Source organism: Ranitomeya variabilis, chromosome 2 (genome assembly GCF_051348905.1).
Source record: "Ranitomeya variabilis isolate aRanVar5 chromosome 2, aRanVar5.hap1, whole genome shotgun sequence".
Lineage (NCBI taxonomy): Eukaryota > Metazoa > Chordata > Amphibia > Anura > Dendrobatidae > Ranitomeya > Ranitomeya variabilis.
In genome coordinates, this window is record NC_135233.1 from 25693513 (window position 1) to 25718111 (window position 24599).

General features: G+C 46.2%; 1 protein-coding gene across 2 annotated transcripts; it reads left to right on the plus strand.

The window, feature by feature from the left end:
- Window positions 1-725: 725 nt before the first annotated feature.
- On the plus strand, window positions 726-19980 carry LOC143809040 (carbohydrate sulfotransferase 14-like). Of its 2 annotated transcripts, none has more exons than XM_077292206.1 (2): window positions 726-891; window positions 18818-19980. In XM_077292206.1, exons 1-2 carry the CDS (start codon window positions 780-782, stop codon window positions 19612-19614), a joined length of 909 nt encoding a protein of 302 aa, XP_077148321.1. In that variant the 5' UTR covers window positions 726-779; the 3' UTR covers window positions 19615-19980. The 2 variants fall into 2 exon arrangements, with proteins under 2 accessions (XP_077148321.1, XP_077148320.1); XM_077292205.1 differs by having other exon boundaries at window positions 732-891; window positions 18815-19980.
- The last annotated feature ends 4619 nt before the right edge of the window (window positions 19981-24599 follow it).

The window sequence follows — 24599 nt, forward strand, 5'->3', positions numbered from 1 at the left end:
TGTGAGGAAGCTAAATCTGCAGCATAAATCTGTTTCTGATGGTTTGTTACAATGTATCAGTGCAGGTGAAATGGATCAGTCTAGAGTCCAAGCTGGTTAGGTGGCAGAAGACTGGTTGGAGTGTATATAACTGTAGCAAACCCTCAGCTGTGAGAAGTGTTAGGTCAGGAATGGATGTAAGGATGTGTCTATTCACTGGCAGCATGCCGAGATCTTGAAAATGGGGGAAAAACTAAAACAGAGATATTTTGTTTTAGAAAGTGGCAGAAAATGGTATCTGATATTGACTAAAGGATTTGTGCACTTGCTCCAGTGCTTAGAAGAAAAACGCTCAATGGAGTCTGGATTGAAAATCCCCTGCCGTTTTGTGTACGCAGCTCAAATGCAACATTCAAATATATTTTATATTTCATTTCTTGACTGTTTCAAGATTCTTAGTTTTAGGGTGATCACTTCCCTCTGATTTCATGGCGCCGCACCTGTCACATTCAATCCTGACCTCACTCATGTCCTCGTATGACAAAACAAGATCCTCTCCTGAAATCCTCTGTGCTGCTGAGAACCTTGCTCCATGTGCAGAAATCCCAAAGGTGCAGTTGCACTGTTACATGGCGGACCCTGCAGACCCTCAGGGCCATGTTACAGGCTGGCAGTGTACAATGTATCTGTGCCGGATACGTGTCAGTAAACTGTACTTTACCCCCAGGTCTGACGGGCACAGGATGGGGGAAGGGAGAGACATCTGCAACTAAAAGATTCTTCCCTTCCAGAATTGGAAAATGAAGTTTGGGATCAGATTCTTAATCTTACTGGTTGTGCTGGGAATTCTTTACTGGTGGCTGAAGATGGTGACGATGGTGCAGCGCCGGCAGGGGAGGACCGAGCAGGCAGGTGAGGATTATAGGGCTCTGTGCATCGCTACATATAACAGATCTGTATCGGTGACATCACTGCACTCGGTGACATCATCGGCTGGGCTCAATCACAACATGAGACAGATGACATCACATGTGACCAGGGGCGTACAGAGAAATCATGGGGCCCCAAAACAGAAGTTCTAATTGGCCCCTCCCGCAACAACAACAATAAAATCTTAATATTCGTTGGGTCACAAAAGAGGATATCTCCCAACTTTTCAGCCTTTACAAAGTAATTTTCCTCCTACTGAAGTCCTACATTCCCTTTTCATTGCACCCATAAGGTATGATGCCAGTAAAAGTGCCCCCCAAACACAGTATGATACCGCCACAGTGAATTCCTCCACAGTACCCTCCACACGCACTGTATGATGATCCTACTGTACCCCTCAACTCCACCGGAAAAGTATGGTGACCCCAATATAGGATGATCCCCGACACAGCCCTCCATGCAGAAATAATGGGCCTACATACAGTATAATAGCCCCCACACTGTATAGTGGCTCCCACACAGTATGATGGACCCCACACAAACCTTCACACTGTATAAATGCTTAGATATAGTATAATGGCCCCACATAGCCCTCCGTTAAGTGTAAAGGCTCCCACATAGCCCTCCAAGTATTATAAAGGCTCCCATATAGTCCTCCAAACATAATAACCCGGATATAGCACTACATATATTATAATAACCCCCATATAGCCCTCCATATATTATAATAGCTCCCACATAGCCCTCCATATAGTATAATAGCCCCAAATAGCCATCCATATAGTATAATAGCTCCCATATAGCCATCTATGTAGTATAATTGGCTGCAGAGTCCTCCATATAGTATACTGCACTCCCCATAGTCCTCCATACAGTATATTGCACTCCCCATAGTCCTCCATACAGTATACTGCACTCCCCATAGTCCTCCATACAGTATACTGCACTCCCCATAGCCCTCCATACAGTATACTGCACTCCCCATAGTCCTCCATACAGTATACTGCACTCCCTGTAGTCCTCCATAAAGTATACTGTACTCCCCATAGTCCTCCATACAGTATACTGCAATCCCAATAGTCCTCTAAACAGTATACTTCACTCCTCATAGTCCTAGTCTTACATACAGTATACTGTCCTCCCCATAGTCCTCCATACAATATACTGCATTCCCTGTAGTCCTCCATACAGTATACTGCACTCCCCATAGTCCTAGTCCTCCATACAGTATACTGCACTCCCCATAGTCCTCCATACAGTATACTGCACTCCCCATAGTCCTCCATACAGTATACTGCAATCCCAATAGTCCTCTAAACAGTATACTTCACTCCTCATAGTCCTAGTCTTACATACAGTATACTGTCCTCCCCATAGTCCTCCATACAATATACTGCATTCCCTGTAGTCCTCCATAAAGTATACTGCACTCCCCATAGTCCTCCATACAGTATACTGCAATCCCAATAGTCCTCTAAACAGTATACTTCACTCCTCATAGTCCTAGTCTTACATACAGTATACTGTCCTCCCCATAGTCCTCCATACAATATACTGCATTCCCTGTAGTCCTCCATACAGTATACTGCACTCCCCATAGTCCTAGTCCTCCATACAGTATACTGCACTCCCTGTAGTCCTCCACAAAGTATACTGCACTCCCCATAGTCCTCCATACAGTATACTGCAATCCCAATAGTCCTCTAAACAGTATACTTCACTCCTCATAGTCCTAGTCTTACATACAGTATACTGTCCTCCCCATAGTCCTCCATACAATATACTGCATTCCCTGTAGTCCTCCATACAGTATACTGCACTCCCCATAGTCCTAGTCCTCCATACAGTATACTGCACTCCCCATAGTCCTCCATACAGTATACTGTGCCCCCCATAGTCCTCTATACAGTATACTGCACTCCCCATAGTCCTCCATACTGCACTCCCCATAGTCCTAGTCCTCCATACAGTATACTGCACTCCCCATAGTCCTCCATACAGTATACTGCACTCCCCATAGTCCTCCATACAGTATACTGCACTCCCCATAGCCCTCCATACAGTATACTGCACTCCCCATAGTCCTTCATATAGTATACTGCACTCCCTGTAGTCCTCCATAAAGTATACTGCACTCCCCATAGTTCTAGTCCTCCATATAGTATACTGCACTCCCCATAGTCCTCCATACAGTATACTGCAATCCCAATAGTCCTCTAAACAGTATACTGCACTCTTCATAGTCCTAGTCCTCCATACAGTATACTGTGCTCCCCATAGTCCTCCATACAGTATACTGTGCTCCCCATAGTCCTCTATACAGTATACTGCACTCCACATAGTTCTCCATACAGTATACTGCACTCCCCATAGTCCTAGTCATCCATACAATATACTGTCCTCCCCATAGTCCTCCATACAGTATACTGCACTCCCTGTAGTCCTCCATAAAGTATACTGCACTCCCCATAGTCCTAGTCCTCCATGCAGTATACTGCACTCCCCATAGTCCTAGTCCTCCATACAGTATACTGCAGTCCCAATAGTCCTCTAAACAGTATACTGCACTCTTCATAGTCCTAGTCCTCCATACAGTATACTGTGCTCCCCATAGTCCTCTATACAGTATACTGCACTCCACATAGTTCTCCATACAGTATACTGCACTCCCCATAGTCCTCCATACAGTATACTGCACTCCCCATAGCCCTCCATACAGTATACTGCACTCCCCATAGTCCTAGTCATCCATACAGTATGCTGTCCTCCCCATAGTCCTCCATACAGTATACTGCACTCCCCATAGTCCTCTAAACAGTATACTGCACTCCCCATAGTCCTAGTCCTCTAAACAGTATACTGCACTCCCCATAGTCCTAGTCCTCCATACAGTATACTGCACTCCCCATAGTCATCCATATAGTGTACTGCACTCCCCATTGTCTTCCATATATTATACTGCACTACCCATAGTCCTCCATATAGTATACTGTACTCCCCATAGTCTTCCATATAGTATGCTGCACTCCCCATAGCCCTCCATATAGTATTCTTGCCACCACAGTGTACTCGCTGATTTAAAAAAAAGAAATACAATAGTCACCTCTCCTCCTCATTCCCGCTGTTCCAGTCTCTGCAGTGAGCATTGTGAAGTGCCGCACATCTCAGCACAGCGGGCGTCATGTAGTGATGTCATCGCACCCATTGTGCTGACACGTTAGACACCGAGGAGGAGATGACGTCTGACGCTCCCTCATCCATCATTGCTTTAAACTGTACTGGAATCCAGGATGCCGATACAGTTGAACTTGCAGTGAGAGGCAGGGGGTCCGGTGCAAGCCGCCATTGGCAGGACGCCACTGCATGTGACACAGATAGATTGAGGCTAGTCGCATGTAGGATGAGTCATAGTTTTTGTTTGTAGTGTTTTGGGGCACATATGACGGTTTGTCCCCTTTAAAGCGCTGCCATCGGCGGACCCCTGCACAGGGCCACGATCGTCAGGGGGTCTACGGTGCCTCAGGGTCCGCATGCTGCCCACATGCCATGTGTTTGAGACCTCTGGTCTAATGGGAGGACAGAAGGGGTCCGCACCCTATTACTAATCACTGAGATGCCGCAGCCGTGCTTGACCCAGCGCAGAATACTTCCGCTGCAGACCCCCACTGATCATGCAGTGTTTCTAATACTGGTATGTGGCAGAGGGTCTCTGATACCTCTACACCCCTATAACTGCCCCCTGGAGGGGATGATCCCTCCACCTTATATTGGGCACCATATATGATCCAGGTTCATGGTGCCCCATCTGTTGTGTATCCGCTTTTTGGGCTCCCCTGGTTGTTGCTGGTGGTACTGGTGACTTGTTTGCACTTTGCTGCTTCTGTTCACCTGCTTCCATCAGCATTTGGGAGTTTCCTATTTAGCCTTGCTCTCCAGTCATTTCCTTGCCGGTCATCATTGTAACCAGAGCCTTCGGTTGCATGTTCCTGCTACTAGTCTGCTGATCAGCTAAGTGGACTTTGTCCTTTTGTTTTGTACCTTTTGTCCAGTTTGCAGTTTTTGTAATTCTCTGTAGCTGGAAGCTCTTGCGGGCTGAAATTGCCACTCCTGTGTCATGAGTTGACACAGGAGTCTTAAAGTAATTTCAGGATGGTTTTTGAAAGGGTTTTCAGCTGACCGTGAAGTCCTCTTTTGTATCCTTCTGCTATCTAGTAAGTGGACCTCTCTTTGCTAAATCTACTTTCATACTGTGTATGTCTTTTCCTCTTAATTCACCGTTATTACATGTGGGGGGCTGCTATCATCTTTTGGGGTATTTCCCTAGAGGTAAGCCAGGTCTGTTTCTTCCTCTACCAGGCGTAGTTAGTCCTCCGGCTGGCGCGTGGCATATAGGAAGCCGTAGGTATGCTCCCTGGCTACTGTTGTGTGGTAGATTTAGCTCACGGTCAACTCGAGTTTCCATCACCCGAGAGCTCGTTCGTTATTTATATGTTTCTTACGTTCCCTTGCCATTGGGAACCATGACAGTATGACCGGCCAGTGTTAAACTTATTGGCAGAAGAAAGGAGAGAAAAAAGAAGTCTGTAAATTTTTTTTTTTTTTTCGTTTCCCCTATGCTTGCTCCATAGTTGGATCAGTTGTATTTCAGCTCTAATTACTGCCTTTGCCTTTCTCTCCTTTTAATCCTTGAATGGCTCTGAGCTCACCTGTTTAAAGATGGATCCTCAGACTTTGGCTGCAGGTTTAAATAATCTTGCTACGAAGGTTCAAAATTTACAAGATTTTGTTATGCATACTCCTATTTCTGAACCTAAAATCCCTACACCAGAGGTGTTTTCCGGAGATAGATCTCGGTTTCTGAATTTCAAATATAATTGTAAATTATTCCTTTCTCTCAGACCTCACTCCTCAGGAGATCCTGTCCAGCAGGTTAAGATTGTAATTTCTTTGCTGCGAGGTGACCCTCAAAATTGGGCATTTTCATTGGCACCAGGGGATCCTGCGTTGCTCAATGTGGATGCGTTTTTCCTGGCTTTAGGGTTGCTTTATGAGTAGTGTTGAGCATTCCGATACCGCAAGTATCGGGTATCGGCCGATCCTTGCGGTATCGGAATTCCGATACCGAGATCCGATATTTTTGTGGTATCGGGTATCGGAATCGGAAGTCCCCACAGTGCTAAAATCACTATAATGTAAAGTGGGCGGTGCGTGGGCGGAGACTGCGTGTCTCTGTGCGGGCGGGGTCTGTGCGGGCCTGCCAGGGATCTCATTCTATGCGGCCGGCGCTGTATGCCCAGGCTTGATGCGGCGTGCCGGGGCTTGATGCGGCGTGGGAGGGCTCTGCGGCGTGCTGGGGGGGTCTATGCGGCGTGCTGGGGGGGTCTATGCGGCGTGAGGGGCTCTCTGCGGCGTTCTGGGGCGTCTATGCGGCGTGCTGGGGGATCTATGCGGCGTGAGGGTCTCTCTGCGGCGTTCTGGGGCGTCTATGCGGCGTGCTGGGGGGTCTATGCGGCGTGCTGGGGGGTCTATGCGGCGTGCTGGGGGGTCTATGCGGCGTGCTGGGGGGTCTATGCGGCGTGCGGGGGTCTCAGCGGCGTGCGGGGGTCTCTGCGGCGTGCTGGGGGGTCTCTGCGGCGTGGGGGGGTCTCTGCGGCGTGGGGGGGTCTCTGCGGCGTGGGGGGGGTCTCTGCGGCGTGCGGGGGTCTCAGTGCGGGCATCGTCCGATGGGACTACAAGTCCCATCGGGCTCTGCCTGCTACACTGACAGTGATTGACACATTAGCCAATGATGGGACAGTAGTAGTCCCATCATCCGGCTAATGTGTTGAATGAAAAAAAAAAAAAATACTCCATACATACATTCTACATACATACATACATATAGACATACAGTACATTCATACATTACATACATGACATACATTACATTAAACATAGATTACATACTCACCATTACTTGTCATTTTGATCCCCGAAGCCAGTGTCATCTATAAAAAATGTGAAAAAAATAAACAACCAATATACTCCCTGTCCGCAGAAATCCACGAGTGTCCCACGACGATCTCCCGTGGAGAGCAGCAGCATCAAATAATGCGACCGCTCTCTAGGGGCTCAGAAACACAATGACGGGAGGAAGGTATCCTTCCGCCACTGTATTCCTCCGCCGCTGTAAAAAAAAAAGTCCCTAGTCTCACTTTATGGCATTGCTGTATGAGACATTTTCCCATGCAGCAATTATATAAAGTGACACTTTGAACTCAGGTAACCTCAGTGATGCACTGCAGGAGCCATTGTCTCCTGTCAGTGTGTCACTGAGGGTCCTATAGAGCAGTGACGTCACCCGATGTCACTGTTCTATAGGGGAGATCGTCGTGGGACACTCGTTATTAATTGGACTACGGCGGACAGGTAGTATGCGGTTTATTATTTTACGTTTTTTGCAGGCGCTGAAGTATGGTAAGTATGGTGAAATGAAGAATATTAAAATACTTTTTCCTAATGTGTGCGTGTTTTATTAACCCTTTTCTTACTATTGGATTAATAACGGATAGGCGTCTTATTGACGCCTCTCCGTTATTAACCCGGCTTAATGTCACCTTACGATAGCAAGGTGACATTAACCCCTTATTACCCCATATCCCACCGCTACACGGGAGTGGGAAGAGAGGGGCTAAGTGCCGGAATTGGCGCATCTTACGGATGCGCCATTTTCGGGGCGGCTGCGGACTGGTATTTGTAGCCGGGGAGGGGGCCAATATCCATGGCCCCTCTCTAGGCTATGAATATCAGCCCGCAGCTGTCTGCGTAGCCTTTCTGGCTATAAAATATAGGGGGACCCCACGTCATTTTTTTGGGGGGTCCCCCTATTTTAATAGCCAGTAAAGGCTACGCAGACAGCTGCGAGCTGATATTCATAGCAGGCTACAAATATTGGCCCCCGGCCGTCGGCTTTCCCCCTCTGGCGCAGAAAATTGCGCGGGAGCCCACGCCGTTTTTTTCCATTTTTTTTTTTTTTTTAAATTCAACGCTCATAAAGGCCTCTTTCACCCTTGCGTCAGTACGGGTCCGTCGCTATGCGTCGAGCCGACGTACCGACGCACGTTGTGAAATTTGTACACGACGTGGGCAGCGGATGCAGTTTTTCAACGCATCCACTGCCCATTCTGAAGTGCGGGGAGGAGGGGGCAGAGTTTCTGCTGCGCATGCGCAGTAGAAAATGGCAGACGCGACGGACAAAAAAACGTTCACTTGAACGTTTTTTCGTGCCGACGGTCCGCCAAAACTCGACGGATCCGTTGCAGAACGGACGCGACGTGTGGCCATTCGTCGCGATCCGTCGCTAATACAAGTCTATGGGGAAAAAAAATGCATCCTGCGAGCACATTTGCAGGATCCGTTTTTTTCCGCCAGATCCGTTTTTTCAGTCGGATCCGTTGTTTTCCGCCAGATCGTTTTTTTTCCACCGGATCCGTTTTTTTTCCGCTAGATCCGTTTTTTTTCCGCCGGATCCGTTTTTTCCTGCCGGATCCATTTTTTTCCGCCAGATCCGTTTTTTCTCATAGAGTTGTAATAGCGCCGGATTGCGCCTGATGGCCACACATTTCATCCGTTTTTTGCAGGATTCGTTAAAAAAAACTTTCCGCCGGACGGAAAACTCATAGGAACGTTTTTTGTCCGTTATTTTTCATGCATGTTTCCATTCAAATCATGCACATTTTCCGTTTATTTATTTTCCAAAAACCTCATCAAAACCTGCATCAAAACTAAACTGCATGAAAAACCGCACCAAAAACCTGCATCAAAAACAGCATCAAAAACCGCACCAAAAACCTGCAGCAAAAAAAGCACCAAAAACTGCATCAAAAACTGAACCAAAAACTACATCAAAAACCGCACCAAAAACATGCAGCAAAAAAGCACCAAAAACCGCATCAAAAACTGCACCAAAAACCGCACCAAAAACCTGCAGCAAAAAGCACCAAAAACTGCATCAAAAACCGCATCAAAAACTGCACCAAAAACTGCATCAAAAACCGCACCAAAAACCTGCATCAAAAAAGCACCAAAAACTGCATCAAAAACTGAACCAAAAACTACATCAAAAACCGCACCAAAAACATGCGGTTTTTGATGCAGTTTTTGGTGCTTTTTTGCTGCATGTTTTTGGTGCGGTTTTTGATGCGGTTTTTGATGCAGTTTTTGGTGCTTTTTTTGCTGCAGGTTTTTGGTGCGGTTTTTGATGCAGTTTTTGGTGCAGTTTTTGATGCGTTTTTTATGCAGTTTTTGGTGCTTTTTGCTGCAGGTTTTTGGTGCGGTTTTTGATGCAGTTTTTGGTGCAGTTTTTGATGCGGTTTTTGATGCAGTTTTTGGTGCTTTTTTGCTGCACCAAAAACCTGCAGCAAAAAACACCAAAAACTGCATCAAATACTGCACCAAAAACTGCATCAAAAACCTGCAGCAAAAAAGCACCAAAAACTGCATCAAAAACGGCATCAAAAACCTGCAGCAAAAAAAGCACCAAAAACTGCATCAAAAACCGCATCAAAAAGCTACATCAAAAACAGCACCAAAACCTGCATCAAAAACCGCATCAAAAACTGCACCAAAAACTGCATCAAAACCTGCATAAAAAACTGGTGCAGTTTTGATGCGGTTTTTGATGCAGTTTTTGCTGCAGGTTTTTGGTGCGGTTTTTGATGCAGTTTTTGGTGCAGTATTTGATGCAGTTTTTGGTGCTTTTTTTGCTCCAGCTTTTTGATGCGGTTTTTGATGCAGTTTTTGGTGAAGTTTTTGATGCGGTTTTTGATGCAGTTTTTGGTGCTTTTTTGCTGCAGGTTTTTGGTGCGGTTTTTGATGCAGTTTTTGGTGCTGTTTTTGATGTAGCTTTTTGATGCGGTTTTTGATGCAGTTTTTGGTGCTTTTTTTGCTGCAGTTTTTTGGTGCTGTTTTTGATGCAGTTTTTGGCGCAGTTTTTGGTGCTGTTTTTGATGTAGCTTTTTGATGCGGTTTTTGATGCAGTTTTTGGTGCTTTTTTGCTGCAGTTTTTTGCTGCAGTTTTTTGGTGCGGTTTTTGATGCAGTTTTTGATGCAGTTTTTGGTGCTTTTTTGCGGCAGGTTTTTGGTGCGGTTTTTGGTGCTTTTTTTATGCAGTTTTTGGTGCGGTTTTTGATGCAGGTTTTTGGTGCGGTTTTTGATGCTGTTTTTGATGCAGGTTTTTGGTGCGGTTTTTCATGCAGTTTTGATGCAGGTTTTGATGAGGTTTTTGGAAAATAAATAAACGGAAAATGTGCATGATTTGAATGGAAACATGCATGAAAAATAACGGACAAAAAACGTTCCTATGAGTTTTCCGTCCGGCGGAAACAGTTTTTTTTAACGAATCCTGCAAAAAACGGATGAAATGTGTGGCCATCAGGCGCAATCCGGCGCTATTACAACTCTATGAGAAAAAACGGATCTGGCGGAAAAAAATGGATCCGGCAGGAAAAAACGGATCTGGCGGGAAAAAAACGGATCTGGTGGAAAAAAACGGATCCGGTGGAAAAAAACAGATCTGGCAGAAAAAAACGGATCCAATGTAAAAAAAACGGATCTGGCGGAAAAAAAACGGATCCGGTGGAAAAAAACCGATCTGGCGGAAAACAACGGATCCGACTGAAAAAACGGATCTGGCGGAAAAAAACGGATCCTGCAAATGTGCTCGCAGGATGCATTTTTTTTCCCCATAGACTTGTATTAGCGACGGATCGCGACGAATGGCCACACGTCGCGTCCGTTCTGCAACGGATCCGTCGAGTTTTGGCGGACCGTCGGCACGAAAAAACGTTCAAGTGAACGTTTTTTTGTCCGTCGCGTCTGCCATTTTCTACTGCGCATGCGCAGCAGAAACTCTGCCCCCTCCTTCCCGCACTTCAGAATGGGCAGTGGATGCGTTGAAAAACTGCATCCGCTGCCCACGTCGTGTACAAATTTCACAACGTGCGTCGGTACGTCGGCTCGACACATAGCGACGGACCCGTACTGACGCAAGGGTGAAAGAGGCCTTTATGAGCCTTGAATTTAAAAAAAAAAAAAAATGGAAAAAAACGGCGTGGGCTCCCGCGCAATTTTCTGCGCCAGAGGGGGAAAGCCGACGGCCGGGGGCCAATATTTGTAGCCTGCTATGAATATCAGCTCGCAGCTGTCTGCGTAGCCTTTACTGGCTATTAAAATAGGGGGACCCCCCAAAAAAATGACGTGGGGTCCCCCTATATTTTATAGCCAGAAAGGCTACGCAGACAGCTGCGGGCTGATATTCATAGCCTAGAGAGGGGCCATGGATATTGGCCCCCCCCCCCGGCTACAAATACCAGTCCGCAGCCGCCCCGAAAATGGCGCATCCGTAAGATGCGCCAATTCCGGCACTTAGCCCCTCTCTTCCCACTCCCGTGTAGCGGTGGGATATGGGGTAATAAGGGGTTAATGTCACCTTGCTATCGTAAGGTGACATTAAGCCGGGTTAATAACGGAGAGGCGTCAATAAGACGCCTATCCGTTATTAATCCAATAGTAAGAAAAGGGTTAATAAAACACGCACACATTAGGAAAAAGTATTTTAATATTCTTCATTTCACCATACTTACCATACTTCAGCGCCTGCAAAAAACGTAAAATAATAAACCGCATACTACCTGTCCGCCGTAGTCCAATTAATAACGAGTGTCCCACGACGATCTCCCCTATAGAACAGTGACATCGGGTGACGTCACTGCTCTATAGGACCCTCAGTGACACACTGACAGGAGACAATGGCTCCTGCAGTGCATCACTGAGGTTACCTGAGTTCAAAGTGTCACTTTATATAATTGCTGCATGGGAAAATGTCTCATACAGCAATGCCATAAAGTGAGACTAGGGACTTTTTTTTTTACAGCGGCGGAGGAATACAGTGGCGGAAGGATACCTTCCTCCCGTCATTGTGTTTCTGAGCCCCTAGAGAGCGGTCGCATTATTTGATGCTGCTGCTCTCCACGGGAGATCGTCGTGGGACACTCGTGGATTTCTGCGGACAGGGAGTATATTGGTTGTTTGTTTTTTTCACATTTTTTATAGATGACACTGGCTTCGGGGATCAAAATGACAAGTAATGGTGAGTATGTAATCTATGTTTAATGTAATGTATGTCATGTATGTAATGTATGAATGTACTGTATGTCTATATGTATGTATGTATGTAGAATGTATGTATGGAGTATTTTTTTTTTTTTCATTCAACACATTAGCCGGATGATGGGACTACTACTGTCCCATCATTGGCTAATGTGTCAATCACTGTCAGTGTAGCAGGCATAGCCCGATGGGACTTGTAGTCCCATCGGACGATGCCCGCAGAGACCCCCCCCCACGCCGCAGAGACACCCCCCCCCACGCCACAGAGACCCCCCCACGCCGCAGAGACCCCCCAGCACGCCGCAGAGACCCCCGCACGCCGCTGAGACCCCCGCACGCCGCATAGACCCCCCGCACGCCGCATAGACCCCCCCGCACGCCGCATAGACCCCCCAGCACGCCGCATAGACCCCCCAGCACGCCGCATAGACCCCCCAGCACGCCGCATAGACGCCCCAGAACGCCGCAGAGAGCCCCTCACGCCGCATAGATCCCCCAGCACGCCGCATAGACGCCCCAGAACGCCGCAGAGAGCCCCTCACGCCGCATAGACCCCCCAGCACGCCGCTTAGACCCCCTCACGCCGCATAGACCCCCCCAGCACGCCGCAGAGCCCTCCCTCCCACGCCGCATCAAGCCCCGGCACGCCGCATCAAGCCTGGGCATACAGCGCCGGCCGCATAGAATGAGATCCCTGGCAGGCCCGCACAGACCCCGCCCGCACAGAGACACGCAGTCTCCGCCCACGCACCGCCCACACTCTCCCCCCCCTCCAGAACCCCATATAGAAGGACAGAAAGGGCTGATTTACCGTCCGATACTTGAGTCCCATTCACTTGTATTGGTATCGGGTATCGGTATCGGATTAGATCCGATACTTTGCCGGTATCGGCCGATACTTTCCGATACCGATACTTTCAAGTATCGGACGGTATCGCTCAACCCTATTTATGAGGAACCTAATTTGGAGATTCAAGCTGAAAAAGCTTTGATAGCCCTATCTCAAGGGCAAGATGAAGCTGAGATATACTGCCAAAAATTTTGTAAATGGTCTGTGCTTACTCAGTGGAATGAGTGCGCCTTAGCGGCAAATTTCAGAGAGGGCCTTTCTGATGCCGTTAAAGATGTTATGGTCGGGTTCCCTGCACCTACAGGTCTGAATGAGTCCATGACAATGGCAATTCAGATTGATCGGCGTTTGCGGGAGCGCAAACCCGTGCACCATTTGGCGGTATCTTCTGAAGAGACGCCAGAGAAAATGCAATGTGACAGAGTTATGTCCAGAAGCGAGCGACAGAATTATAGGCGTAAAAATGGGTTATGCTTCTATTGTGGTGATTCTGCTCATGTTATATCGGCATGCTCTAAGCGTACTAGGAAGGTTGACAAGTCCATTTCAATTGGCACTTTACAGTCCAAATTTATTTTGTCTGTAACCTTGATTTGTTCATTATCAGTTATTACCGTGGATGCCTATGTGGACTCTGGCGCCGCTCTGAGTCTTATGGACTGGTCCTTTGCCAGGCGCTGTGGGTTTGATTTAGAGCCTCTGGAAGTCCCTATACCTCTGAAGGGTATTGATTCTACACCTTTGGCTTGTAATAAACCACAGTTCTGGACGCAAGTGACTATGCGTATGACTCCAGACCATCAGGAGGTGATTCGCTTCCTTGTGTTGTACAATTTACATGATGTTTTGGTGCTTGGATTACCATGGTTACAGTCTCATAACCCAGTCCTTGACTGGAAAGCTATGTCTGTGGTAAGCTGGGGATGTCGGGGGGCTCATGGGGACACTCCTTTGGTGTCCATTTCGTCATCTATTCCATCTGAGATTCCGGCATTTTTGTCTGATTATCGTGATATTTTTGAAGAGCCTAAAATTGGTTCACTCCCTCCTCACAGGGATTGTGATTGCGCCATAGATCTGATTCCTGGCAGTAAATTTCCAAAGGGTCGTTTGTTTAACCTATCTGTACCTGAACATGCTGCTATGCGCGAGTATATTAAGGAGTCCCTGGAAAAGGGACATATTCGTCCTTCTTCATCACCTTTAGGAGCCGGTTTTTTCTTTGTCTCTAAAAAGGATGGCTCTTTGAGGCCTTGTATTGATTATCGACTCCTGAATAAAATTACAGTCAAATATCAGTATCCGTTGCCTTTGCCGACTGATTTGTTTGCTCGCATAAGGGGGGCTAAGTGGTTCTCTAAGATTGATCTTTGTGGGGCGTATAATTTGGTGCGAATTAAGCAGGGGGATGAGTGGAAAACCGCATTTAATACGCCTGAGGGCCATTTTGAGTATTTGGTAATGCCTTTCGGCCTTTCTAATGCACCTTCTGTCTTTCAGTCCTTAATGCATGATATTTTCCGTGAATATTTGGATAAATTTATGATTGTGTACTTGGATGATATTTTGATTTTTTCTGATGACTGGGAGTCTCATGTTCAGCAGGTCAGGAGGGTTTTTCAGGTTTTGCGGGAGAATTCTTTGTGTGTAAAGGGTTCAAAGTGTGTTTTTGGGGTTCAAAAAATTTCCTTTTTGGGGTACATTTTTTCCCCTTCTTCTATTGAGATGGACCCTGTCAAGGTTCGGGCTATTTACGACTGGACGCAGCCTACTTCTCTGAAGAGTCTTCAGAAATTCTTGGGCTTTGCTAATTTTTATCGTCGATTTATAGCTGGTTTTTCTGGCGTTGCTAAACCTCTGATGGATTTGACTAAAAAGGGTGCTGATGTTGCCAATTGGTCCCCTGCTGCTGTGGAGGCCTTTCGGGAGCTTAAGCGCCGCTTTTTGTCTGCCCCTGTGTTGCGCCAGCCTGATGTTTCTCTTCCCTTTCAGGTTGAGGTCGATGCTTCCGAGATCGGAGCGGGGGCGGTTTTGTCGCAGAGAAGTTCCGACTGCTCAGTGATGAGACCTTGTGCGTTCTTTTCGCGAACATTTTCGGCCGCCGAGCGAAACTATGATGTTGGTAATCAGGAGCTTTTGGCCATGAAGTGGGCATTTGAGGAGTGGCGTCATTGGCTTGAGGGTGCCAGACATCAGGTGGTAGTTTTGACTGATCACAAGAATTTAATTTATTTGGAGTCTGCCAGGCGCCTGAATCCTAGACAGGCACGTTGGTCGTTGTTCTTTTCCCGGTTTAATTTTGTGGTCTCGTACTTACCGGGTTCTAGGAATGTGAAGGCAGATGCTCTTTCTAGGAGTTTTGAGCCTGACTCTCCTGGGAATTCTGAACCTGCTGGTGTTCTTAAGGATGGGGTGGTTTTGTCTGCTGTCTCTCCAGATCTGCGACGTGCTTTGCAAGAATTTCAGGCGGAGAGACCTGATCGTTGTCCGTCTGGTAGACTGTTTGTTCCTGACGATTGGACCACTAGAGTCATCTCGGAAGTTCATTCTTCTACTCTGGCAGGTCATCTGGGAATTTTTGGCACCAGAGATTTGGTGGCTAGATCCTTCTGGTGGCCGTCCCTGTCTCGAGATGTGCGTGTTTTTGTGCAGTCTTGCGATGTGTGTGCTCGGGCCAAGCCTTGTTGTTCTAGGGCTAGTGGGTTGTTGTTGCCCTTGCCTATTCCTAAGAGGCCTTGGACGCACATCTCTATGGACTTTATCTCGGATCTCCCTGTTTCTCAGAAGATGTCTGTCATCTGGGTGGTGTGTGACCGTTTTTCTAAAATGGTTCATTTGGTGCCATTGCCTAAGTTGCCTTCCTCATCTGAGTTGGTCCCTCTGTTTTTTCAAAATGTGGTTCGCTTGCATGGTATTCCGGAAAACATCGTTTCTGACAGGGGTACCCAGTTCGTGTCTAGATTTTGGCGGGCAGTCTGTGCCAGGTTGGGCATTGATTTGTCCTTTTCGTCTGCATTCCATCCTCAGACCAATGGCCAGACGGAGCGAACTAATCAAACTTTGGAGACTTATTTGAGGTGTTTTGTGTCTGCGGATCAGGATGACTGGGTTGCCTTTTTGCCGTTGGCAGAGTTTGCTCTTAATAATCGGGCTAGTTCTGCCACTTTGGTTTCTCCTGTCTTTTGCAATTCAGGGTTTCATCCGCGGTTTTCATCTGGTCAGGTTGAATCTTCGGATTGTCCTGGAGTGGATGCGGTGGTGGATCGGTTGCATCGGATTTGGGGACAAGTGGTGGATAATTTGGAATTGTCCCAGGAGAGGACTCAGCAGTTTGCTAACCGCCGTCGTCGTGTTGGCCCCCACCTTCGTGTTGGGGACTTGGTGTGGTTGTCTTCCCGTTTTGTCCCTATGAGGGTTTCTTCTCCCAAATTTAAGCCTCGGTTCATCGGCCCTTATAGGATTTTGGAGATTCTTAACCCTGTTTCCTTTCGTTTGGACCTCCCGGCATCTTTCGCTATCCATAATGTGTTCCATCGGTCGTTGTTGCGGAGATATGAGGTACCGGTGGTTCCTTCTACTGAACCTCCTGCTCCTGTGCTGGTGGAGGGTGAATTGGAGTACGTCGTGGAGAAGATCTTGGACTCCCGTATTTCCAGACGGAGACTTCAATATCTGGTTAAATGGAAAGGCTATGGTCAGGAAGATAATTCTTGGGTAACTGCCTCTGATGTTCATGCCTCGGATTTGGTTCGTGCCTTTCATAGGGCTCATCCAGATCGCCCTGGCGGTTCTTGTGAGGGTTCGGTGCCCCCTCCTTAAGGGGAGGGTACTGTTGTGTATCCGCTTTTTGGGCTCCCCTGGTGGTTGCTGGTGGTACTGGTGACTTGTTTGCACTTTGCTGCTTCTGTTCACCTGCTTCCATCAGTGTTTGGGAGTTTCCTATTTAGCCTTGCTCTCCAGTCATTTCCTTGCCGGTCATCATTGTAACCAGAGCCTTCGGTTGCATGTTCCTGCTACTAGTCTGCTGATCAGCTAAGTGGACTTTGTCCTTTTGTTTTGTACCTTTTGTCCAGTTTGCAGTTTTTGTAATTCTCTGTAGCTGGAAGCTCTTGCGGGCTGAAATTGCCACTCCTGTGTCATGAGTTGACACAGGAGTCTTAAAGTAATTTCAGGATGGTTTTTGAAAGGGTTTTCAGTTGACCGTGAAGTCCTCTTTTGTATCCTTCTGCTATCTAGTAAGTGGACCTCTCTTTGCTAAATCTACTTTCATACTGTGTATGTCTTTTCCTCTTAATTCACCGTTATTACATGTGGGGGGCTGCTATCATCTTTTGGGGTATTTCCCTAGAGGTAAGCCAGGTCTGTTTCTTCCTCTACCAGGCCTAGTTAGTCCTCCGGCTGGCGCGTGGCATTTAGGAAGCCGTAGGTATGCTCCCTGGCTACTGTTAGTTGTGTGGTAGATTTAGCTCACGGTCAACTCGAGTTTCCATCACCCGAGAGCTCGTTCGTTACTTATGTGTTTCTTATGTTCCCTTGCCATTGGGAACCATGACACCCATCCATGCCCTCATTACTAATCCCCTATGACCTTACTCCTGAGTCTGATCCTTGGTGTTCTGGGTCATGTTCTGACACCTGTGAAGGACAGATGTAATCAGAGCGCTTTTTTCACAGTATGGTGGTGACATATTTCGGCAACTTCCAGCACATGATGGCGACACATCACACACAGACACGAGAGGAGTCATTCTGTAGATACCCGCAGACAGATCGGACGGCCCGTACCCTGCGCTATTTGTTTGGAGTTTTTCCTAATATCTGAACCCTGATGAGCAGTAGGTGAATAATAAATAGATTTCAGCCACCACTAGGGGGAGCACGAGGCAGCTGTACAATGTCCTATGCTTTGAGCGCCTCCTAGTGGTGGCAATACGTAGCGCTTTATTGTGTATTTCCTGAACTAGCCAACCGTATTAATCATTGCACAATCCCAAATCTCGTCGGGGTTAGCAATTGGGCATAAATTCCTAGGGGTGGTGGGACATTTTGACAAGAACAGGTTACAAAACCAGAGCAAGAACCATGACACAACTGCTACATCTGAATACCCATTGATCATTTGGTTTTTTGGAAACTGTAAATGCCTACATTGGCTTGTTACTCCTTTAGCCACGGCTTCCCACTCCGCAGAGTGAGTGGCATGTAGTGGAACACTGGAGGCTGCAACGTCTCGTTTATACACTCCCTACATAATGGATGTACAGTAGGACGCGCAGACACTGACATCATGACTCATGATGATGTCACACGTCAGGACTCTGTGCTGATTTCACTGTCGCTCTGCGGGATGAACTGAAAGCGGGAAATACTGAAATTAACACACCTAGAAAGTTACAACACTGCCGAGAAATCAGACACTCATTTCTTGACAGTGACCTGGATTTTCTAGAAAGTTCGACTTCCTTAAGATCATTAGTAATAAGTAAATGCCCATTTATCGTTCTGATAAGTTCCTTCTATTTACTGTCAGTAATTGTCGTCACGGAGAGGCCGACACTGATAAATCTGTAATTACCTGGTGTAAACGCCGCTGTTCTCCTGATTCTGATGATGTTTTTCTCTTTTTCCTGCTCCTCTCCTTCCTTGAAATATGGTCCCATCTTCACTTTATATAAATCTAGTCTTGTTATCCAAGGTGGCGCTGACCTTAAAAAGAAACTCACAAAGCGTTGAGGATCATGCCTACTTGGCTGTGACTTGATTTGCAAACAGGGAAGGGGACCATAACTCAGGACCGGAAAGGCGAAACAATGCCGGATTCAGGAGAACAAAGGCATCTGATACATTGTATCTCTAATGTTTATCTGTCTGGGTTTTATCCTCATCACCTCCATGCTTTGCTTTCAGCAGGAACTGGAGAAGAACCGAGGAGGACATCCATCACCTTAGACTCCTTCTTTCACGTCCAACAACTTCGGAAGAAGCAACTAAGACATTTTTGTAACAGATTTCCACAATTTCACAGTATGAACTCATCAGGCTCTGCAGAACATCTTCTGTCCAGCATGACCATAAGCCACAAGTTCATGACGCTTTACTGCAAACCAGCAGATGTGACTATTGATGGTTGGGAAGAGCTGGTACAAGCCTTGGAGCGAAGAGCTGATGTTACACTAAGGAACCCTCTACCTGTAGATCACTCTGTTCCTGACATTTTGGCAAAGTTCAACCCAACCATGTTGGCCCAAGTGCTTCGGACTTACGCCAAGGTTCTCTTTGTTGTGGATCCATTTGAAAGGTTGGTGTCCATGTACATGCAGGGCAACGCCGGGGAGGTCTCCTTCGAAGAGTTCATTGAGGACATCCTCCTGATGGAGACCGGAGAGGGGGGCGTCTCATCCAGCTCCGTCATCAGTTTGTGCTATCCATGTTTTGTCCATTATGACTACATAGTGATGGTCGACTTCCTTCCAGCCGAACTCCCTCATCTGCTAAGAAGAATCGGTTTACCAGAGTCGGTGGTGCTACCGCCATTCATAGATCGGAAGATCAAGGTGACATCACGGTGGCTCTCCGATAACTTGTTCCGTCGGCTCGGCCAGAAACTATTTCGGCAGCTTTCTAATCTCTACTCATGGGACTTTACCGCTTTCCCATTACGCAACAGTTTAATTGGGAATAGGACTATGGACGAAAATGTGTCCTGATCATAATCTGGATTATTTTCTCAAATAAATTGCCATTTTTAACCATTTTTTTTTCTTTATAGAGATTATAAAAATCTGGATTTGAAAAACCCAGCTGTTTCTTTTTTCAAAAACAGCGCCATCCCTGACTATGGGTTGTGTCTGGTATTGCAACTCAGCCCCATTTGAAGTGAGCTGCAATACCAGGCTCAACACGAGGTTAGGGCTGGCACTGTTTCTCAATTAAACCAGCCATGTTTTTCCAATCTTGGACAATCCCTTTAATGACCTTTAGACTATTTCGACCAATTTCTAACTCAACCATCTAAAATCTTTCATTGACTTCCAAAGAAAACAACCACACAAGTTTTTAATAGATAATGATATAACTGAGGAAGGAGGGTGGGGGTCTATATTTTAACAACCCATATTTATTGCCCCAATGCATTTCAAATGAAAAGTGACCACATCTTGCAAACTAGTCACGATCTGAAAAAATTTATATAAATTATATACACTGCTCAAAAAAATAAAGGGAACACTAAAATCCCGCATCCTAGATATCACTGAATAAAATATTCCAGTTGTAAATCTTTATTCATTACACAGTGGAATGTGTTGAGAACAATAAAACCTAAAAATTATCACCGTAAATCACAACTAATATCCCACAGTGGTCTGGGGTTGGAATGATGCTCAAAATCAAAGTGGAAAATGAAGTTACAGGCTGATCCAACTTCAGTGGAAATGCCTCAAGACAAGGAAATGATGCTCAGTAGTGTGTGTGGCCTCCACGTGCCTGTATGACCTCCCTACAACGCCTGGGCATGCTCCTGATGAGGCGGCGGATGGTCTCCTGAGGGATCTCCTCCCAGACCAGGACTAAAGCATCCGCCAACTCCTGGACAGTCTGTGGTGAAAGTGACATTGATGGATGGAGTGAGACATGATGTCCCAGATGTGTTCAATCAGATTCAGGTCTGGGGAACAGGCGGGCCAGTCCATAGCTTCAATGCCTTCATCTTGCAGGAACTGCTGACACACTCCAGCCACATGACATCTGGCATTGTCCTTGCATTAGGAGGAACCCAGGGCCAAACACACCAGCATATGGTCTCACAAGGGTCTGAGGATCTCATCTCGGTACCTAATGGCAGTCAGGCTACCTCTGGCGAGCACATGGAGGGCTGTGCGGCTCTCCAAAGAAATGCCACCCCACACCATTACTGACCCACTGCCAAACCGGTCATGCTGAAGGATGTTGCAGGCAGCAGAACGTTCTCCAACGTGTCTCCAGACTCTGTCACGTCTGTCACATGTGCTCAGTGTGAAGCTGCTTTCATCTGTGAAGAGCACAGGGCGCCACTGGCGAATTTGCCAATCCTTGTGTTCTGTGGCAAATGTCAAGCATCCTGCACGGTGTTGGGCTGTGAGCACAACCCCCATCTGTGGATGTCGGGCACTCAGACCATCCTTATGAAGTCGGTTTCTAACCGTTTGTGCAGACACATGTACATTTGTGGCCTGCTGGAGGTCATTTTGCACTGGCAGTGCTCCTCCTGTTCCTCCTTACACAAAGGCTGAGGTAGCGGTCCTGCTGCTGGGTTGTTGCCCTCCTACAGCCCCCTCCACGTATCCTGGTGCACTGGCCTGTCTCCTGGTAGCGCCTCCAGCCTCTGGACACTACGCTGACAGACACAGCAAACCTTCTTGCCACAGCTCGCATTGATGTGCCATCCTGGATGAGCTGCACTACCTGAGCCACTTGTGTGGGTAGTAGAGTCCGTCTCATGCTACCACGAGTGTGAAAGCACAACCAAAATTCAAAAGTGACCAAAACATCAGCCAGAAAGCATTGGTACTGAGCTGTGGTCTGTGGTCCCCACCTGCAGAACCACTCCTTTATTGAGGGTGTCTTGATAATTGCCAATAATTTCCATCTGTTTTCTATTCCATTTGCAAAAGAGCATGTGAGATTGATTGTCAATCAGTGTTGCCTCCTAAGTGGACAGTTTGATTTCACAGAAGTTTGATTTACTTGGAGTTATATTGTGCTGTTTAAGTGTTTAAGTATTCCCTTTATGTTTCTGAGCATTATATTTACACACACAATATATATATATATATATACATACACACACACACACACACACACACACACACACACACACACACACACATTAGGGTTCCAAAGTTTAGGGTCACCCAAACAATTTTGTGTTTTCCATGATAACTCATACTTTTATTAATCAAATTAGTCGCCAAATTTATTGAAAATCTAGTCCAGACATTGACAATGTTAAAAAAAAAAAAAAAATTATTTGAAATAATAATTTTCTCCTTCAATCTTTGCTCCCTTTGCAGCAATTCCAGCATTGCAGACCTTTGGCATTCTAGCAGTTAATTTGCGGAGGTAATCTGGAGAAATTTCCCCCCATGCTTAGAGAAGCCCCTCCACAAGTTGGTTTGGCTTGCTGGACACTTTTTGCACCATATGGTCAAGCTGCTCCCACAATGGGGCTGAGATCTGGTGACTGCGCTGGCCGCTCCATTACAAATAATACCAGCTGCCGGCTTCTTCCCTAAATAGTTCTTGCATAATTTGGAGGTGGCTTTGGGTCATTGTCCTGTTGTAGGATGAAATTGGCTCCAATCAAGTTCTATCCACAGGGTATGGCATGGCGTTGCAAAATGGAGTGGTAGCCTTCCTTATTCAATATCACTTTTATCTTGTACAAATCTCCCACTTTACCAGCACCAAAGCAACCCCAGACCATCACATTACCTCCACCATGCTTGACAGATGGCGTCACAGTCTTCCAGCATCTTTTCAGTTGTTCTGCGTCTCACAAAGATTCTTCTGTGAGATCCAAACACCTCAAACTTGGATTCGTCTGTCCATAACACTTTTTTCCAATTTTCCTCTGTCCAATGTCTGTGGTCTTTTGCCCATATTAATCTTTTCCTTTTATTAGCCAGTCTCAGATATGGATTTTTCTCTGCCACTCTGCCCTGAAGGCCAGCATCCCGGAGTCGCCTCTTCACTGTAGACGTTGACACTGGCGTTTTGCGTGTACTATTTAATAAAGCTGCCAGTTGAGGACCTGTGAGGCATCGATTTCTCAAACTACAGACTCTAATGTACTTGTCTTCTTGCTCAGTTGTGCAGCGGGGCCTCACACTTCTCTTTCTACTCTGGTTAGAGCCTGTTTGTGCTCTCCTCTGAAGGGAGTAGGACACACCGTTGTAGGAAATCTTCAGTTTCTTGGCAATTTCTCGCATGGAAAAGCCTTCATTTCTAAGAACAAGAATAGACTGTCGAGCTTCACATGAAAGTTCTTTTTTTCTGGCCATTTTGAGAGTTTAATGGAACCAACAAATGTAATGCTCCAGATTCTCAACTAGCTCAAAGGAAGGTCAGGTTTATAGGTTCTCTAATCAGCCAAACTGTTTTCAGCTGTGCTAACATACTTGCACAAGTGTTTTCAAGGGTATTCTAACCATCCATTAGCCTTCTTACACAGTTAGCAAATACAAAGTACCAAAGTACTGGAATGATGGTTGTTGGAAATGGGCCTCTATACACCTATGAAGATATTGCATTACAAACCAGACGTCTGCAGCTAGAATAGTCATTTACCACATTAACAACGTATAGAGTGTAATTCTGAATCATTTAATGTTAGCTTCTTTGGAAAAAAACTGTGCTTTTCTTTCAAAAATAAGGAAGTTTCTCAGTGACCCTAAACTTTGGAACGGCAGTGTATGTATCTATGTGTGCATATATATATATATATATATATATATATATATATATATATATATATATATATATATATATATACACTCACCGGCCACCGTATTAGGTACACCTGTCCAACTTCTTGTTAACACTTAATTTCTAATCAGCCAATCACATGGCGGCAACTCAGTGCATTTAGGCATGTAGACATGGTCAAGACAATCTCCTGCAGTTCAAACCGAGCATCAGTATGGGGAAGAAAGGTGATTTGAGTGCCTTTGAACTGGCATGGTTGTTGGTGCCAGAAGGGCTGGTCTGAGTATTTCAGAAACTGCTGATCTACTGGGATTTTCACGCACAACCATCTCTAGGGTTTACAGAGAATGGTCCGAAAAAGAAAAAAAATCCAGTGAGCGGCAGTTCTGTGGGCGGAAATGCCTTGTTGGTGCCAGAGGTCAGAGGAGAATGGGCAGACTGGTTCGAGCTGATAGAAAGGCAACAGTGACTCAAATCGCCACCCGTTACAACCAAGGTAGGCCTAAGAGCATCTCTGAACGCACAGTGCGTCGAACTTTGAGGCAGATGGGCTACAGCAGCAGAAGACCACACCGGGTACCACTCCTTTCAGCTAAGAACAGGAAACTGAGGCTACAATTTGTACAAGCTCATCGAAATTGGACAGTAGAAGATTGGAAAAACGTTGCTTGGTCTGATGAGTCTCGATTTCTGCTGCGACATTCGGATGGTAGGGTCAGAATTTGGCGTAAACAACATGAAAGCATGGATCCATCCTGCCTTGTATGGAGCATCTTTGGGATGTGCAGCCGACAAATCTGCGGCAACTGTGTGATGCCATCATGTCAATATGGACCAAAATCTCTGAGGAATGCTTCCAGCACCTTGTTGAATCTATGCCACGAAGAATTGAGGCAGTTCTGAAGGCAAAAGGGGGTCCAACCCGTTACTAGCATGGTGTACCTAATAAAGTGGCCGGTGAGTGTATATGTGTGTATGTATTATACCGTCTTGTGACCACTGAAACACACACGTGTGTTTTATAGGAGCTGTATAGACAAAACGATACAAATAATTACTAATATATACTATTTGCAGAATTGTTTCACTTTATATTATTATTAATTATTATTATTATTATTCCCAGTGTAATGTCAAGCTCAATAATAAATCCATATGCAGTGAGCTCCCCCTAGTGGTGACTGCTGATAGGCAGAATTATATTGTTTAGTTTTTTGGCTGTAGAAGC

Bases quoted from the DNA above. Each gene is read 5' to 3' on its own strand.
- LOC143809040 (XM_077292205.1), top strand. From the start codon at position 780: ATGAAGTTTGGGATCAGATTCTTAATCTTACTGGTTGTGCTGGGAATT. The intron at 892-18,814 runs GTGAGGATTATA...CTTTGCTTTCAG, and splicing joins GGGGAGGACCGAGCAGGCAG to CAGGAACTGGAGAAGAACCG.